This window comes from Lichenostomus cassidix, chromosome 2 (assembly GCF_008360975.1).
Source record: "Lichenostomus cassidix isolate B80296 chromosome 2, HeHo_3.0, whole genome shotgun sequence".
Taxonomy (NCBI): domain Eukaryota; kingdom Metazoa; phylum Chordata; class Aves; order Passeriformes; family Meliphagidae; genus Lichenostomus; species Lichenostomus cassidix.
Window position 1 is genome coordinate 119003060 of NC_139482.1, and position 18644 is coordinate 119021703.

Here is an 18644-nt window from a genome sequence, read left to right on the forward strand (position 1 = left end):
CTAACACCACGTCTCTTCCCTCCTTCCAGTGTTGCTGGTTCTCAGCCTGCCACAGATCCCCCTGATGCCTTTGGCTCCAAGGGCAGCATGAAGCAGAGAAGGGCACAAGGCGAGGAGGCAGCTCTGAGGTAGGTCCTGATACCTGCCTAGCCATGCTACCCTTGCTTGAGTTGGATCACAACCCCGGATTTTCAGCTGGTCTCCAAGGTCAGAGAACAAATGGTGCCTTTCAGCTGCTTGGTCAGACAGCAGTGATGCACCTTCTCTGTTCAGGGACCAACAGCAAGCTTGCCTCTTGGCTGTTTCCCCAGTGCTAATTTAGCTGCAGTTAGTACACTTGAAGTCCTAGCTAACCCTTCAGCTACACAAACAGTATGCGATACTTGCTGTTACCCATGCACCTAAACAGTTTGCCCTCTGGAGCACAAGTGACATGCTGGGCAGTACCTTGCGCAGGCCTATATTATGCAGTAATTAAAAAAATCTACTCCTGGACATCTATTTTGATTACAGCTGTTAATTTCTAGGCATCACAAATGCCACAGCTGGAAACTGTGCCACTGATGCTGATAATTCCAATATTTAGACCTTCAAGCAAATTTCTTTGATTTATCTGATAAATCTTTACTTGAGATTTGATATGCTGTCGCTGTTGAGCTGCTAGCAGAGGAGGAAAACCCGGATTCTCAGCGTGGCATAGAAAAAGCGCCTTATTATTTTGAATCCAACATATATATAGACTTTTCAGAGGTCACCCAGATTGGTCAGTCAGAAACCTCCCCCTAGGCCTGATTGGCCAGGCCTGAACTGTCCAAATCTCGAGACACTGTTTCAACAACATCCAAACTTTATCTTTGTTTATAAAACACAGGAGAATGTTCTCATGGGAAAGACCTGTGCTAGCCACAATATACCTATTTACTTATTTGGTATATAAAACCATTATATTTATTTTTTATTTTCATGCTCATTAAAGCATGAACTACAGACAAGAGAAAGGAAGTTTCAGATCAAAGGAAATAAGCCTTTTTGTGTGCAGGTATGCTGCTGAAATAATCAAGAAGACCCTATACACAGTATTCCAGTCCCTCCCCATATTGTTTGCCTGTGTACTCTTTGTAAGAAACTGTGACTAGACCTGAATTTACCTAATTGTGAGGCATCCTCTTATGCTTATTTTGTAGCATATTTTTATAGCTGTTGGTACATTCAACCCATTTTCAGTCTTCAGGTAAAGTTTAGTTGCTGTGTCATTAGAAGAAGCTACTACCTAAGCCAAGGCAAGTTATGTACTTAAGTGGTTTTCTATTTTTGAGAAAATTCTGGATGTTTAGAGAAGGTTTCTGAAATGATTTATCTGAATTCTACAGGTCGTTGATGACTCAGCAAGGTGCCAGTTGTTTTCAACATCACAAGTTTTTTTTTCCCAAATTAAGAATTGTTTGGGGAGCTGTAGACTTGTTATCTAGAGAATACTTGTTACTACTGTTGCAGTCCTGTAGTAAAGCTTTTTCTGATGTTAGGCAGGAGCTGTGAATTTGTTTCGTCTGTAGGTGGCAGCAATGGTGCCTTTAGAGAACGAAATACAGGTTCTTCTATCATATTCATTTCCTGCACAAGCCCATCTGTTTAAAAATCTGTTGTTTCTCGTGTGATACAGAGGTTAATAGGCATGTAGTGAAAGTCCTGCTATTATGCTCTGATGTGGTACAAGAAAAGATGAGTGTATACCCTCAATTCTCTTGGTTCTCTGGCTTTTGCACTGTTAAATTTTTGAGGGGAAAAATGTTCTGAGGCAGGTAGACTACCAGCAAGCCCCCCAAAAAACAGTTGAGTTTCAATAAAGCTAAAATTAGATTGTTGGTGATGTACAATAATTAATTTTGTAACAACTATGCAATACACAAAATACAGATTGGTATTTCTGAAAATCCTACAAGGTCACTGTTTGAATTTTTAGCACTCAAGAAACCTTTGAGTATTGGCACTTGGCCTTTTTTTCATATTTTAAACATAAATGTTGAGCATAAATGCCTCTCCACTGTGGCTGGTGTAACAGCCTAATAGAACTAAGCATAAGCATGTAATTCTGCAATATTTAGACAGAATCAATAGGATAACAGATAGAGAATATTTTGAGAGACTTATCTGCATAGCTGTTGGTGTGTGAAAGTTTGTTTAAAAGATTTTTTACTTGCAGAATTTTTCTTTCTGCTTCATTTTATTTTTATTATTTTTATCTGGTACAGAGATAAGTAAAAAGACCTTAAACCAAAAAGAAGTGAAGAGATTTTGCAGAGAGAAAGGCCATGGGCTGCAACATTCCTGCATGGAGAGGCAACATTGTGTAAAAAGTCAGATCAGCAGGTTTGTGGGAGACTGTTAGAGGGGATGATGAAGGGCCTGGGACCTCTGTCTAGTAAGGAAAGGCTGAAAGAGCTGAAAGAGCTGGTGCTGTCCAGTCTGGAGAAGAGAAGGCCTATAAATACTTGAAGGGTCCTTCCTACCGCATTTGGAAGCAAATGAAAGGATATGTACTGAATACCATAGGAGATTTGTCACAATTTAGAGTCATGCTTGCTTTGATGCCAGGTCTAACAGGAAAACAAATAAATCAGCCAGCTGGTAATTTAGCCTGTGAGCTGCTTGATTTACACTCCCCACGGGTACACAAACCTCACCCCTCCCTCAGTGCCATAGAATTTTGGTCATTTCTTTAATTATAACAAAAGTCACAGCAGTGAGTTTGTGACTTGGCTGACTTCATAGTATTTCAAGTACTGCAAGGACTGCTTAGGACTAGGATGTTTCTAAAGTATAAGGGAGAAGCAGGAAGGCACACAAGAAAAGGTAAGCGTTGATATCATGTTTGTTATGAAAACACTGACAGGATTGTACCTCCTGTCCTAAAAGCTAGAAAAGCTACAGGCTGAGGATGAGCATCATCCTGTGCAGCACGGTCAGAGAGGTGGAATCACACCACCTGTGCCTTCTACCCTGCAGCTGTTTTAAACATGCATAAAAATTTCCTGTTGAGTACCACTAGCTCAGCTGGAGCAGACTCTTGCAAATACCTGTAGTTTTACCAGAGGAAAAAAATTTTAATCACTTGTCCTTGGCTATGTGCAGTCTCTTCGTGCATCATTGCACAGAAAGGATTTTTTTTAAAGTGCACTGTACTACAGTTTTCAACTATAGGCAAAAAGATTGTTCTTTTTGCATAAATCTTTGGGATGTATACATGGGTGTACAAATAAATGAATGAATATATATATATATAAGAAAACACATACATAAAAACACACATATGTACTTGTGTTTCCAGGAATGTCTATTGGCTTTTGCTCAACAGGTCTAATGAATTAAAGTCTAAATTTGAAAATGAATACACAGATGTAGAAATATACAGAGAGAAAGTGGTTCTTTTTTCTTTACTTTTATGAGGTACATTGTTAAATGATTTTATTGAAGAGAAATTTGTAATCTATTAAACTTAGCATTAATTATAGACAGAGACTTCTACACCAAATTTTTAGAATAGAAATAATATTCAATTTTTAGAATGGAATTTTTATAATCATAAGAAGGACAGTTCTTTACAGATAGCAAATCATTAACTGTGTCACATGGTTTCCATATGATTTGAGTTTCACTTTGTGTTATATCAGTAAGCCCTTTAATTTCCTTGCATTACAAGTCTTGTAAAAGTGTGGATGGAAAACCTGTGAATATGGAAATCTACAGCTTTTGAAGTGAAAAAAACCTGTATCCATGGCCAGTATTAAGGTAATTGAATTTTTAAATAGAATTTTAAATGTAGAGTGAGAACTGAAGACCTTGCTAATCACATTTGATTGTTTCTGCTTTATCACAAAATGATTCTGTAGAAGTATGTTAATTTTTAGATCAGGCTTATATTTATGTTGACTGACAGTTTACTCTTCCTGCTCCTGTTAGATCTCATATGTTTAATAAGACTGGGGACAATGTAATTCTGAGTGATACAAGACTCTCTCTCCTGTGGCACTTTATTGAAGCCCAGCTGGTACATGAGACCATGGTGCTCTTTGGAGTGCTAACATGTATAAAATATAGGGCTATTAAGGGCTGGGACCTTCAACAGTGATTTCATGTGCACCTGTGAGCAGGCATTGGTGCTTGGGTTTGTAATTAAGACATTGGACATTTGTGAGTACAGATTTGTGAGTTTTGGGTAGATTTTTTTTTTTTTTTTTACTTTTCCATGAGCAAAATATAAACCCTATGTTTTCTCAGCTATTCCAAGGCTCTTTCAAGACTAGATTCCTTATTCAAGGTAATTATGAGACAGTGAGCAAGCTGACATGCTTGATAATGTGTAGCTCTTCATTTATGTAAGCTTCAAACCTGGTGGCTTTGGTTAGCACCAAGATGTCCAGACAGGTATGCAGACTGCTGACACGACAGCAGTTTAGCCAGTAGGCTTGTCAGAGGTAGAAATCACCTGGCTCACAGCTACTCTTCATGCTGTTATTTCAGAGGAGTCTGTCCATAGTGTCTAAAACTTCCTTTCTCATATTGCTCTTTGTGAAGTGTCAGATACAAAAAGGATAGGGAGGTTGCAAAGCGGGAGGAATCCTGTTATCTTTTTTCATTCATATCAGGAGCCAAGTTAGAGGCTGCTCCTTGCCACTTGAATGTCTGGTACAGTATTAGTCATTAAATGTGAACCTTGGTATCTTGCCTAATTTGGCCATAAATTGTCTTCCAAAGAACTTTCTGTTTGAATCCAGGTATTGACTAACCTCTTGCTGTAACCTGTGACTGTCAAAGAGTGAACATGTTTTTGTTTTGTTTTGTATAATGTTTGTTTTTAAACTGTTCTAAAGACCATGGATACAGGTGGTACTTAAGTGGTACTTGACAAAGGTGGTACTGAAGCTGCAGAATGACATGTTGTTTTATAGAGTGAATACTGTTTCCTTTGGAATTTTCTTGTGTGAACCCTAGTAATAAACTCTTAAATGGGTTCATACACAATTTTTCAAATATTAAAAAATTCAGAGTCACAAATCAATTGTGTTTGAAAGGGACCTCTGAAGACTGTCTGATCCAACTCTGCTGGCTAAAGCAGGTTCACCTGTAACAGGGTGCACAGGATTGCATCCAGGCAGGTTTTGAATATCTCCAGAGAAGGAGACTCCACAACTGCTGGGCAGCCTGTTCCAGTGCTCTGTCACCCTCAAAGTAAAGTTTTTCCTCATATTCAAGTGGAACTTCCTGTGTTTCAGTTTATGCCCATTGCCCATTGTCCTGTTGCTGGGCATAACTAAAAAGAGTCTGGCCCCATCTTCTTGACACCTGGTCTTAGGATATTTGTGTTCATCTGTAAGATCCCCTCTCAGTTTTCTCTTCTTCAGCATGAACAGAACCAGCTCCCTCAGCCTGTCTTCATGAGAGAGATGTTCCAGTCTCCTAAACATCTTTGTAACTCTCTACCAGACTCTCTCCAGTAGTACTTGTTTTTGCTGAACTGGGAATCTCAGGACTGGACACAGTAACCCAGATGCAGCCTCCCCAGGGCAGAGTAGAGGAGAACCACCCTTGACCTGCTGGCCACAGTGTTCATAGTGCGCCCCACAATGCCATTTGCATCCTTGGCCACACAGAGACATTGCTGGCTCATGGTTAACTTGTCTTTTTGTGTTTGTAAACACAGAGTTCAGTTTATGCTGGACTTTGTACTGAAGTGTACTTCCCAGACTTTAACTGTGAATTGGATATAAATTGCTTTAGTGATTTGCAGGAGATTAGTGTTATTTTATTGGAGAGAATAGGAAAGAATAGCAAAAGGATTCCAGCTATCCCAGCTGCATGATTGCCTGATTTTCTGACCTCTTCTGGGCCAGGACATGAAACCTAAGTAGGAGATAGAGCGAGAGGCTAGAAATAGCTAAGGCCTAGATCCAAAAAAATAATATCTGTATACACTCAGCACCTTTCAGGCTGTTGTATTCCCACTTGTCTTCATTAGGAAGTGAGGACCTTAAATTCTCTTCTTAGGGCTTGTACCTGGGTCACAGTGAAGATGAGCCCAGTCAACACAATCAAAGAACAGTCATTACTTTTGTTCATGGGTTATTAACCAATTCTCTCATTTCATTCCTCTGTGGCAGTGTAACTGAATTCACAAAAGTCCAAAGGGACCTGCCTCCACATGCCCCTTCCCCTGGCTCCAAGTTCCCTGGCACAGCTGTTCCCCATGTATTGTCTGCAGCTGTTTGGCACTGGCACCAGCCCGGCTTTGGCATGTCCTGCATCCCATCCTTTGGGTTTGCTGCCAAGCGCTTTTTCCTAAGATATGTAAATGAAATAAAAGGACTTTGTAACTTTATAGCTTTGCAGAGATGGACATGAATGAGAAAAAAATGTACTGCCTTATGGCTTTTCTGTTTCACCTGGCAAATATCATAGATCTACAGAGGCAAGATGTGTAAGGGCTACCCAAAGAGGTCACAAGAATCGTTGCAGTGTTGAGCAATGTAAAATGTAGCACTGACTACAAATTAAATATATTTGCAGTGAACTATGTGGTTAAATGTAGCTGTGTGTAGCTACGTACAGCTTGGAAGACATTTCTCATAGAGGTATAGACTGGTTTAGGTCTGGCTCCTTACAAGCCTTTTTCACAAGAGAGCTGCAATCCTATTAGCACTTCCTTACTGCATGTGGAAAACCAAGCAGGAATGATAAAAACACTGGATATATGCACACAAATGTAGTAACACAGTTGGAAACTGCCTAATTATGAGTATTCTGATACCATGGTGGGCATTCAAGACAAAAGTTTTCTCAATGCTTTGTGCTGTGCACAGTAAAGAAGAAGAGCTCAGAAATTAAGGAAGCTCTGGGAGGGAATCAATCTTTTTTCCCATAAGCTGCTTTTAAAAACTAGCTTGTTTCTTAGTGTTTTGCACCTCTTAGCAATTATCTGAACAGCTGCCTGAGTGGAGAGTCACTGTTTGGGAGAGTGGGTGACCTCAGCAGGTTCAGAAATGCAGCTCTCTTGGGCTGATTTTTCACCAGTATCTCAGTACATTCTGCATTTTGTACCTGCCTATTCAAATGGTCATGAGAATTGTTGTATGATATTTTAAATTATGAAAATATTGTAACTGCTAATCTTCCTTTTTTTCTTCTTCTTTTTAGGAATCAGTAATGAAGAATGACTCCATCAATTAGAAAGACAATTATCTTTTCCAGAACAGATGTGTATTTTAGAAGTTAATACAATATTTAAATCAAGAGCATGGAAAAATGGAAGTCACTTTTCCATAATAAAAAGGCATAACCCAACTTTCCTTTGTATAAAGCAATATGAGCAGATGGTATCATCAGGAAAAAGACTCCATTATAGAAAAGCACTTACATTGCTTTACATGAGTTAAGGAGACAGTGACAACAGTGGTAGTTTCACACATGATGACATTTACTAAGCAGAATTTAATTTTTTTAGTTGGTGGAATGATAATTTATGTAGTTGATATTGGAGTGGACTTTTGGGTAGCTAGTAAATATTTCTGTCAAGGGCAATATTCTTGGAGTATATTGATACTGTGTTTTAGATGTCTTTCATCATTAATAAGTCAGATATTTAGTTATGAGTGGTTTAAAAACGACTGGGAAGGTGCTGATACTGGGAAGCTGAAATTGGTTTTTCTGGTTCATCTCTTTCAGTGTGGAATTTTTATGAGGTAAGCACATTTTAAAATGAGAAATCATGTTGCTTTAGATGAATTATTAAGAAATGCTTAGTATGGCTTCTGGGACAAGACTAATTCTGGCCTTAACAATTACTGCTCCATGAAAGCAAATGGATTTTATTCTGGTTATGCCAGTGGTAAATTTTGTCAGGTTTTGATGGACATGTATCTCTTCTTTCATATACCTGTAAGTAATAATTTTTACCATTCACAGCCCAATTCTGTTTGATTAATCAGCCATTTGATGGGACATAATAAAAATGCTTGCTTCAAAGTTAATTACTGATAAAGTAAGTGTTGTAACTGATAAATACAAGTTTTCAAAGTGATGTTATGCACACTAAGCAGCTGAGACAGTTGAAAAGTAATGTTTGAACCTGAGTGTCTAACCATATGTAGAAAAACTACCAAGATTCAGGAGAGAAATGAATAGCTGAATAGTTAGTAAGAATACTTGCAGCAGTACTTCCCACAGGTGCTGACTTAATGGCAATAGGAAACTTTGATTAGTGGATTACCTTGACTTTAAAGCAATCCACAGAATTCTTGGACTTACCTCAACTCATACCCTTTTCAATGAACACCTCTTACCATGAATTTCTGTAATTTTTGAATTTTCTTTCCCAGAATTATCCCTATATTCTCTGAGTTTATCTAGTAAACATTATTTTGTCCTTTTCTCTGACAGCGTTGTCAACTTGATTGCTTGTTCTTTATTGCAAAAGTGATATTTTCTCCTATGCTGCTACTTATGCTTGGAAAATTTCCAAGAGGTTATGTATAAGTTACAAAGTTCTTTCACTCTTCACAATTCAGCAGTGTGATAATGTATACTGTAAAGTATAAGCTGATAACAGCAAGCTAGCATCTGTGCTTGTATCTTTGTGATTAACTATTATATGCTTCTTATTATATGTGTTTTTCTTAGGTGTATCAAGGTACAGCTTCCTCCTGTCCTCCCTCTTAGTCATCTGATTTATGCAGTTAATTCAGGCAATGAGTCTCTCAGGTTTATCTCTGCAGTAAATGCGTAAAAATAGATTCTGTCAAGTCAGGTCACACTTTTTAAGGTGAAGTTCTCCAGAAGGTCATTTGGAGCAGGAACCTACATTCTTCATTCACTTCACAGGAAAATGAGGGCCTAACCAGTAAATAAGATTTGATCAGTGAACTTTGGATGCTTGAAATTATAAGATGTGAATATACCTTACTAAATTATCTTCCTTCATTTCTTCCTTTCTTTCCTTCTTCCCTCTTTTACATCCTTTTACACCTCCTGCTCCATCTTTGAACTTAAACTCCTAGACTGGTTTGGTTTGGAAGCGACCTTAAAAATCACCTCATTTCAGCCCCTCTGCCATGGATAGAGGCATCTTCCACTTGACCAGGTTGCTTAAAGCTCTTACAATGTGGCCTTGAACACTTCCAGGTGTCCAGGGGCAGCCACAGCTTCTCTGGGCAACCTGTGCATCACCATCCTAACAGGAAAGAGTTTCATCCTAATATCTTGTCTTAGCCTACTGTCTTTCAGTTTGAAGCCGTTTCCCCTTGTCCTATCACTACATGCCCTTGTACAAAGTCCCTCTTCAGCTTTCTTCTCGGCTCATTTTAGGTACTGGAATTGGTGACTTACAAACTGGTACCCTTTAGGTACTGAAACTTTGTCATGTTTGTATAGAGCACAGCACAGTGGGAATCAGGTTGGTTTTGCTATCACACTGACAATGCTAAATAATAAATATGAAAATCATATTTGTATATACATATATATATATATATGTATCTACCTATGTGTATATAATGAGAGGAAAATTAAATTAAAAGTATTTCATAGGTAATAAGGCTTTAGTTTCTTGTATTGGAAAGAGTGTCTACCTGCAATTATATTTCATGTTAAATAGTATGCTCTGTAAGGAGACAAAATTAAGTTAAAAATAGACATATTAACTATGCTGACTAAAACTATATTTAGCCTGACTCATCTCAGTGGCTCACACAGATGTTTGTAGAATTGAGAACACTCTTGACATAACAGACAACATTAAGGCAATAACACAGGGAATATGGGAAAATAGGACATTTCCTTAGGACACCATATCAATTCTGGAGCTGTCTGATGTGTAGCAGTGTGCTGCATCAGTCAAGGACAAACCTGTGGGAGGCTAAACATTAGGAATTCATAACCTTTGTTGTCAGAATAGAAGGTCACAAAGGCAGAAGCCACTGTGATACAGGCAGCTGCTGTTGTGTCTCTTGATGCTTAAAGGTAGGCATAGAATGCCCTACAATTTTGAATACAAGAAGATGAAAAATATTTTTTTGCATGTTTGTAAAGATTAGTTCTAAATCCATGAGACATCAAAATAAATATGAGTGTTTTGCTGAACCTGGGCTTATTTCATTATGTATTTCTAAAAGGCAGTGAGAAGGATTCAGGTCCAACACAGGTGATGGGCTGCAGGGTGGGCCCTGCTCTGAAGCAGTACCAGCAGGCAGCAGTGAGCACAGATGTGGGAGATTCACTCTGGTTAAGGAACTCCTCTGCTTCGTGACAGAGCTCTGGGAGGAGGTGAGTAGGTTGAGGAGTATCTGGGATAGAGAGACAGAGACACAGACTGCTAGAATCACAGCCTGCCTTTCCTCAGACAGCCCCACAGGCGGGTAGGACACATGATATGGATGATTCCCTATCCACTCTGCACCTGGCTGAGCACAGTGACTCAAGGCCAGAGGGCAATGACAGCAAGTTCCCGCCCAGTGCAGCAGGTGTGTCTCTGTCCCTGTGACTACCCCACCTTCACAAGTGCCCTGGCAAAACAGGTATGAGGCTCTGCAAGTGGAACTGAATAATGATGAGGATGCTGGGTCATCTGTCTTGGAGATGTCACTGAGGTTAAGTTGGCCTATGCCCTGCATCAAACTCTTACTGCTCTCTACAACTGGAAGCAGCTTGCAGAGAGGTGGAGGTCAGTCTCTTCTCTCAAATAACAAGTGAAAAGATGAGAGGAAACGGCCCCAGCTTGCACCAGGGACGTTTGGATTGGATATTAGGAAAATTTTCTTCACTGAAAGGGTTGACAAGCATTGGAAGAGGTGCCCAGGGAAGTGGTTGAGTCTCCAGCTCTGGAGATATTTAAAAGATACATTGATGTGGCTCTTAGGGACATGGATTAGTGGTGGACTTGCTAGTGCTAGAGCAATGGTGGTACTTGATGATCTTAAGGATGCTTTCCAAATGAAGCAATGCTGTGATTCTATGTGTTTGATCACATTTTAGTAATATAAATTTATTGACCTAAGTATTGACTTAGTTGCATCAGTTTCATGGATTTAATCTAAGTATTTTGATGCTGAGGAGGTGAAGTTTAACATGCACCAGAGAGTAAATTTCCTTTGATAATGACTTATACAATGCTGAAAGCTGTGACTGCATGATCAGAATTCAGGATGAATATTATTGCAAGGCCACTCTCGCCCTGCCTGTATTAATTTCTAAATGGCTCCCAAATATTTATTGGTGTAGTTTGATGAGATGGGATGTGTAGTGTAATACTGGGATTGTGTTGCAAAGTCAGTGGAAATCTGAGGGGAAGCATGTGATATGGAAACATTGGCAAGGCATCTTGCTTGTCACATGTGAAGGTTGTGAAGCTGTGAAGCAACAAAACCAAATAGCTGTCACCCCTGTGAATTCCCAGCCAGAGACAAAGCCTTCCTAATTTTACAGGATCAAACTTCATCCCTTGTGAAATGATGATGAATATGTAGGAATATCTCAAGACCAGAGAGAGAGTGGAGCTGTGTTTCCATAAGTGTTTATTACAAGTAGGAGCTTTTCATCTGGGTTCGCCACAAAGCAACACTACAAAGGCAGAAACCTTTTTTTATCTCCTGTCAAAGTGAATGACATTTAGAAACACTGATAATTCTTTACCATTCAAATATGATATTTCCAGACGTAAAGAAATGGTAGGGTAGGTTTTTTACTCTGTTGGCTTCCAAGTAGCTTAGATACCTTGAAATAATGAAAAACATATTATTTTTAATGAATTTATAGGGAGGAAAAGTAAATGGTAAACCTGCATTTGCCTGCATTATTGACATAATCATTTCACATTCCATTTAGGATGGGTCTCTACTTAAAATACATAACTAATCCAATGTTTTTAATTAATGTATTTTATTACAGTTGTAGTACCTTTTAAAAAGTCTTTTTTACAGTTTATGAATATTGAAGCACAGAACTTCTATAGCAATAGATATATTATAGGAAAACAGACCAGAGGAATATAACTGTATTAGTTTCAGAGCAGACACAGTGTTTAAGTGAGTCGTGGGCATGAAAAAGGAGAAAATTTTAACCTGGCCTATCCTCCAGTATGGACTGAACTTTGTCCTGGGCTAGGAACACTAAGTCTAAAAGCTGGCTATGAGCCCTTCCTAAAATGTCATTATATTGCATGCCAAATGGGCAGATGAGAATGAGAATGTGAATGTGAATGTAAGCTCAAAATACTCTTAAAATATGAAAAGTTGTGACAGTGAACTACAGTAAGTGACATAAGCATGTGGAGCTTGAAGAATGCCACCTTGCTTAATACATAAAGAGCAGTAAAAGAATTTGGACTTTACTAGAAAAAAATAATGTATTCTTTACAGTATTCAAAGTCAGAAGTGGACTAAGCAAAACCATTACAACTAGTGACAAATACATAGCATACCATCTTATAACAATATAAACCTAGAATACCATGCTCAGAAGGAATGTGCTTTGAAAACTGACAGGTGATTTCAGGTATGCATCCAGCTGAAACATTCCTTTTAGGACATTTCTTGCCTTGCATATCACTTGCCATCTCAGCTGTGAGCTCTGCAGCTTGAAATTTGTGCAGCTGGTTTCCACTTCTTTCTAGTTGGACGAACACAGGCTCTAGTGAGTGAGTCCATGGACAACTAGCAGATTAGTCTATCCAATATTTTTTCTTGAAAATGTTGCAAACTTTCCAGATTTTTACATCTCGGATGCAAGAAACAGATGTTTTGGAACACTAATTGTTTTATAAACAGAAAAAGCTATGGATGCCTTGCCAAACAATTCCGTTCTTTGCTTATGAGTGATTATTCAGGGAACAATAAGATAAATACACAAAACCAAAAACATTAAAAAGAGTTTCCTTGGGGAGTAAATAATGGATCTAGAGCCAGCTCATGGAACAACTATGTCCTGAATGGCAGGGATGCAGTCTATGAATCTCTGCAAGAAGAGGGGGAAAGGCTCTTTCCCTAAGGCTCTTGAATAGTAACAAAGCTGCTCCACACCTACTCCTACTGTTGCTTCCATGTTGCAATTCTCACCTGTATGGTCAACATGCCTTAACATACCAGGGGATAAGTCATGAATCCTTTACATGCACTTAACCCAGGACCTGCCAATCCTGGCTGTCTCGCTTGTAGCTGTGGAAGGGACCCTGCCGCTGTCTCCTCTTGGTCAAAGGATTTGGTCTTTAAAAGTGGTGAAGGTGTTAAAGTTTTAACCTCTGAAGGAGCCTGTAATCCTTCCTAGCTCCCTTAGTAAGCAAAAGAGTACTGTGCTCCAGTGTTCTATTGGGATGAGATGATCCTGTGAGATCTGGGTGTCTAATGATCTGCTGCCCTCTGTTCTCTACATCTGGGAAATGCAACAGTGTGGGTTTCACTCGGTCTGTGGTGTATACGATCCTGTGGGTGGTCAGGGAATTAAGAAGCTGCACTTTAGCATGAATCTTGAAATCATCTCAGATGTAGCCTTAGGGAATGTAAGTAGGAGGCAAGCTAAGGCATAGGACCTCGCATTTCACAGCCTGTGTTTTAGCAGGCTTGTACAACTGTCTAAGATGACCAAGTGTTTGCCCATGGTGTCCTGTTTAATTTCTCAAGAAAATAGATCCAAATGAATGATGTCATAATTTATTTACTAAATTAGTTATTCTTTTGAGTGGGAAAGGCTCTAGTAGTCTTTGTAAGGCTTGAAAAATTGGCTGATTAACCGTGAGTTTTCTTATAAAAGGACTACTTATGCTGTCCTTGCCTACTGGTTATAGTCAAAATGGGTTCATTGGAGAAGAATATTGGAAGCTCAAAACATTTGGGAACTAAATAGACATAAATAGGCTTGGAAGTGATGATGTCTGAAGGCTGCTATGATCAAAATCCTGCTTATGGACAAACACGTGGATTTATATACCTATAAACCGAGAAGTTATACTAAGTGAAATTCTAGCAATTGATTCCAAGAATCATTATTAGTCTAGATCTATTTATTACAGAAAAAGAAAGAATATTTCTATGCATAAAAATCTTCAGTGATAATAACAATAATAATGTTATAATTGTTACACATATATTTTTTCATTGCTATCCCTTTTCTCAAGCCATCCCTTATCAGCCTATGCATGTGCTTTTCTATACTACCTCTCCACATCTCAGGACCTCTGCTATCATAGCAGGACTAGATTTCTCTATCCTACATCGTTATGTATGTAATAAATATCTCATTTGATGCATATCTGCCTTTAACTGTTACCTATACAGAACTGTGGCTGTATGACAGAAAAATGAAAAACAAAAAAAAAAAACAACACCTGGTCAGTTGGAGGAAATCACTAATTTTTCTGCAGAAAACCAAAGTTAAACCAAGTAATACAAAGTCACAGACAGGCCAAGAAAATTTCAAAGACAGGAAGCCTGGCAAGCCTCAGTTCTGAGGCCCTGCAAAGCTCATGACAGGTTACCAGCAATGACACTGCCTATTGCAGTGCTGCAGAGCTACAAGGCTTAGGCTACAATCTGCCCAGGCAGTGTTAATGACCACTTGAAGTCAAGTTACCAGCAGAAGAGAGCAAGCATTGCTTTGCTCCAAAGAAGGATTTACATGCATACTAATGAGGATACTTCTCCCTGCTTTCATTTATTTACTAGTTCCAAAAGAGTCTTTGTTTGCTGCTGAACTGGAAAGAAGTCTTTAGCTGTGAAACTCACTTCAGCAATTGTTCCCTTTAATTAATTACAGAAAAGAGTATTCCTACCTTTCTTAACTTCCAAAGCAGTAATGCAATGAGTCAGATAACTTGCCAGGGCTGTGGGGCTCTGTATATGAGTCCATGAAGGGCAGCAGAAACACTATAATTTCCAGCATCTGGAGTTCTGGTCCTACTTTGAGTTATAGCCACCATCCTGTTTTCCCAAACTCAGATGTAAAGATTACCATGTATAACAGCTAGTTCCTCTGTTAATTATCAAAAGTTTTTGATTAAGACTTCAGTATTCTTACCCCTCTCACACTTCCAAGCCTGAAGCAAAGGTCCTGAAATGGGAATAACAGCTATGTTTCATTTATCTCCAAGCAAAACATTAGGGATATCCTGTACAGAAAAGGTTCTTTACAACACAGAAGGTACACCAGTTGTAACTGACTAATTCCATGTATCTTTGCATTTACTGCTCTTTAAAAGGAAGTGTTAACTTAGGCCTAATAAATGAACCAGAACAGTTCTAAAAGTCATTTGGGTGCACTCATTTGCCAAGGCAAATGGCTTCTTCATGTAAAACCACTCAGGTTGTTAATAGAATCTTTCAGCCCAGGAATCCATGTGTCTTGAAAAACTACTTTCTGAAATACAAGTCTTTGTTATTATTTAGAAATTAACAGTGTAGTAGTTTGTTTGGTTTTTTTTTTAAGTCTGTTTTATGTTTGCAATTCATCAGGTATCATACTTGGGGCTTATGGATCTATATTCTACTTACATAGATGTGGATGTTGACAGCTGGATATTCACTTATATCCTGAAAAGGACACAAAGAAAGTGAATGAGCATCTCAAAGAGAGACAGGAGATGTGCTAAGGGAATTTTCAAAAATGCAGTACTTTTAAAGAAATAAGAATCTAACTAAATAAAACTTGTCATCTTTATTCAGACAAGTCTTATTCTGTTCTGTTCATTTTCTCATGGCATGGTATTGCTGGGCTTAAATAATTCTCTGATATCACTGATACCACAGACAGATATCAGACAAAATTTTACCTGAGTAAAAAGTGCTAGATTACATTCAAAGATAAATATGAATGGGAAATGGAATGGAAAAAGTTGTTGTAAGGCTATATAATTTTATTGAGTTGATCTGCTAAAAAGTGCTGTCTAATCAAGTGTCTTTTTTTTAATAGGTATTGGTTTGCTTTGAAATATGGCTGCCAAGCTGCATTTAAACAAACAAGCAGCAGAGATGCATCAGAAACAGACCTTTCCAACTTCATTCAAAAACAAGCTATTGATGCAATGACTGATATTAACATGCTCAGGGTGTTCAAGACTTTTCTTGAGACCACACCACAACTTTTTCTTCAGATTTACATTCTCATGGAACATGGCAAAATTAATTTATATCAATGTAAGTCTGTCTTTTTCCTTAAATTGCAAGCTAAGTTTCTTACCTAAAAATATAATTCATATAATCGAATAACATTTTAAACACACTGTGAAAAACATACATTCTATTGTACAATTACTCTGCATTTAATTATAATTTCTGTCTAGTAGATGGTTCATTCTGCTAAATCAATGAGAAAGAAGATTTCACTATAAAAATATATATATGATAAACTGTAAATATAAGAAGTCATAATATCTAGTAGAAACATACTGATGTATCACTTGAAAATAAACTCTTAAATATAATTAGCATGTAATTTGCAGAGCAGTTTGATTTGTGTGGTTTTGCTTACAGATTATTTTAAAACTGCTTGCTAGGCATTTGGAAATCAGTAACATAATTAAAGCAGCCCTGCAAGCTGTCACTACCATCACCCATGTTACAGGTGGGGGACAGAGTCAAAAATAAAACTAAGGATGTGTGTGCACTATAGAATGAAATATGGTGAAGAGATACTGGTTCAATTTTCAGAAGCAAGACAGCAGGTGTACCATTTCCAGCTCTGAAACTAGCAGAATTATTGCCAGGACACTGACTTACTCAGGGCTGGAATTTATCTACCAAATGGGGAGACCTGCACTGATGTCTTAGTGTTCATCAAAGTCCATGAAGTCAAAACTTACCAATGGAAAAGGATCAGAGAAATCTCATCTTAGATATGACCAGAAAGGATCAAGTGTTATTTTTAGAATTCTACATTTTAGACACTGCAGACTCACAAATATCGGTTGCTGAAACTTAAATTTTTATGGTTTATTTGCAATACTTCGGGAATTCCTAAGTCACTTGTGTACGGAGGTGGCAAATATGACATGCAACTTAGGCAAGGCCATTAAGGACCAGTGGCTGGGCAGGATAACATAAACATACCAAACAGCATCAGATGCCTAGATTTAGGTAACTAAAATGAGCCTTAAGGTGACTTGTTCCAAAGCAGGGAATAAACATAAAACTAGGATAAAGAAAGTATTCAGGAAGCATAACCTTTTAGAAAACTTCATTCAGAAATCATATTGTAAAATACATATCTTTTTCTCCAGCTTAACATTTTCCCTTGTGTTTTGTTTAGATGCTGCCATGGTTATGTCTTTTTGTGGTATCTCCTTATCAATGGTTGATTATCAGATATCACTACGAAAATCTCTGCCTGACAAAGATGAATTTCGTGTGTCTTCCAAGCTCATGTATCTCTTCTATAAATTGTTTACCATCACTTCTTGGATACTCAGCATTTCATTGATCACTCTACTAAGTGTCAGAATTTCTGTAATTCTGCTGGTATTTCTTTGGATCTGTGGCTTCACTTGGACTTTGAAACAGCATACAACATTTTGCAAATCTAAGAAGATGGAATATCTGTACAGAACTGTAGTTGGAATCATTCTAATTTTTTCATTTTTTAACATAAAGGGGAGAAGAACAAAAGTTTGCATTTCTATTTATTATGTTACTCACACTGTAGTAACTCTAGGTATTTTGTTTGTATATATGTTCTGGAAACCTTCCATTATCAAAGAAATATGTTTTAGAATTGTGAGCATCTTAACTATTTTGAGTTTGGTGTTAGGTATTATTTTTCTTGTTGTATATTACATCCATTTTCATCCCACTACTTATTGCAGACCACAGGCATGTTCAGATGAAGTTGATGGAGTGGCAGGGCAAAAAGATATGGTGAAAACTGGTAGATTTCAAAATTTCTTAATGCAATGAATGGTATAGATTTTTTTTTTCTTTTGTACTTAAAAGAAAATTCTTGCTGGAGAGTCTGTTTCTCTATAATTGTTTCTTGTGTATCACCACTGAGAAGTACATAATGGACCAGAGTTGTTTGCTTTGAATAAATATTTGTTTTCTGTGATACAAAAACTCTGTAACATGAACATTTATGTGGTGGTGAAAGTTACTTTTGACAAAAAACCAATCTATTCATCGAACACAATTCACAGTGTCAGTTTTTTTAGCAATGCAAATATAATATAGGAAAATCTAAGGGTTAATTAAATGAAATCTAGCATTAAAGCCACATTCTATTAACTTATGTTTGGTCTGTTAAAAACAAGGCTTGTTTTTGTTTTTGTGGGGTTTTTTACCTTTCTGGAAGGAAAAAGAATGCATTTGAAATAACTGAGGGCAGTGATCAGTTTTCTGCTTCTCCCCATTACTGTAAGAGCTGCAGTTCTTCATGTTAACAAACTGTACTGCCTTCTCCCTAAACATCCCCTGAAGAAGAATAGCTTTGATTTATGGCTCAATCACTGTCTTGCCACAGGGAAATTTCAGGAGATATTTTCAAGCATTTTATCTTCTAGGTGTTTTAATGACATCTTTATCGGTTTTGTTCTGCTAATCTTTCACACAATCGTCTGTATTTAGGGGTGATGCCAGCTTGTTCTGGGTTATAATAGCAGCCTGAGTGATTTATGCATGGCAACA

At 37.9% G+C, this 18644-nt stretch overlaps 1 protein-coding gene across 3 annotated transcripts in view; it reads left to right on the forward strand.

The window, feature by feature from the left end:
• Positions 1–18150, forward strand: part of XKR9 (XK related 9) — a 19752-nt gene extending 1602 nt beyond the window's left edge. Inside the window, exons 2-5 of one of the 3 annotated variants that reach the window (XM_085053016.1) lie at positions 30–128; positions 977–1039; positions 2250–2367; positions 7189–7453. In XM_085053016.1, the coding sequence (XP_084909142.1) occupies positions 30–128; positions 977–1039; positions 2250–2259 (172 nt within the window). In that variant the 3' untranslated portion in view covers positions 2260–2367; positions 7189–7453. Of the gene's footprint in view, positions 1–29; positions 129–976; positions 1040–2249; positions 2368–3680; positions 3787–7188; positions 7734–15942; positions 16167–17277 lie in introns of those variants that run through there. The other 2 variants (XM_085053015.1, XM_085053017.1) reach the window with 2 other exon arrangements.
• Positions 18151–18644: the final 494 nt, after the last annotated feature.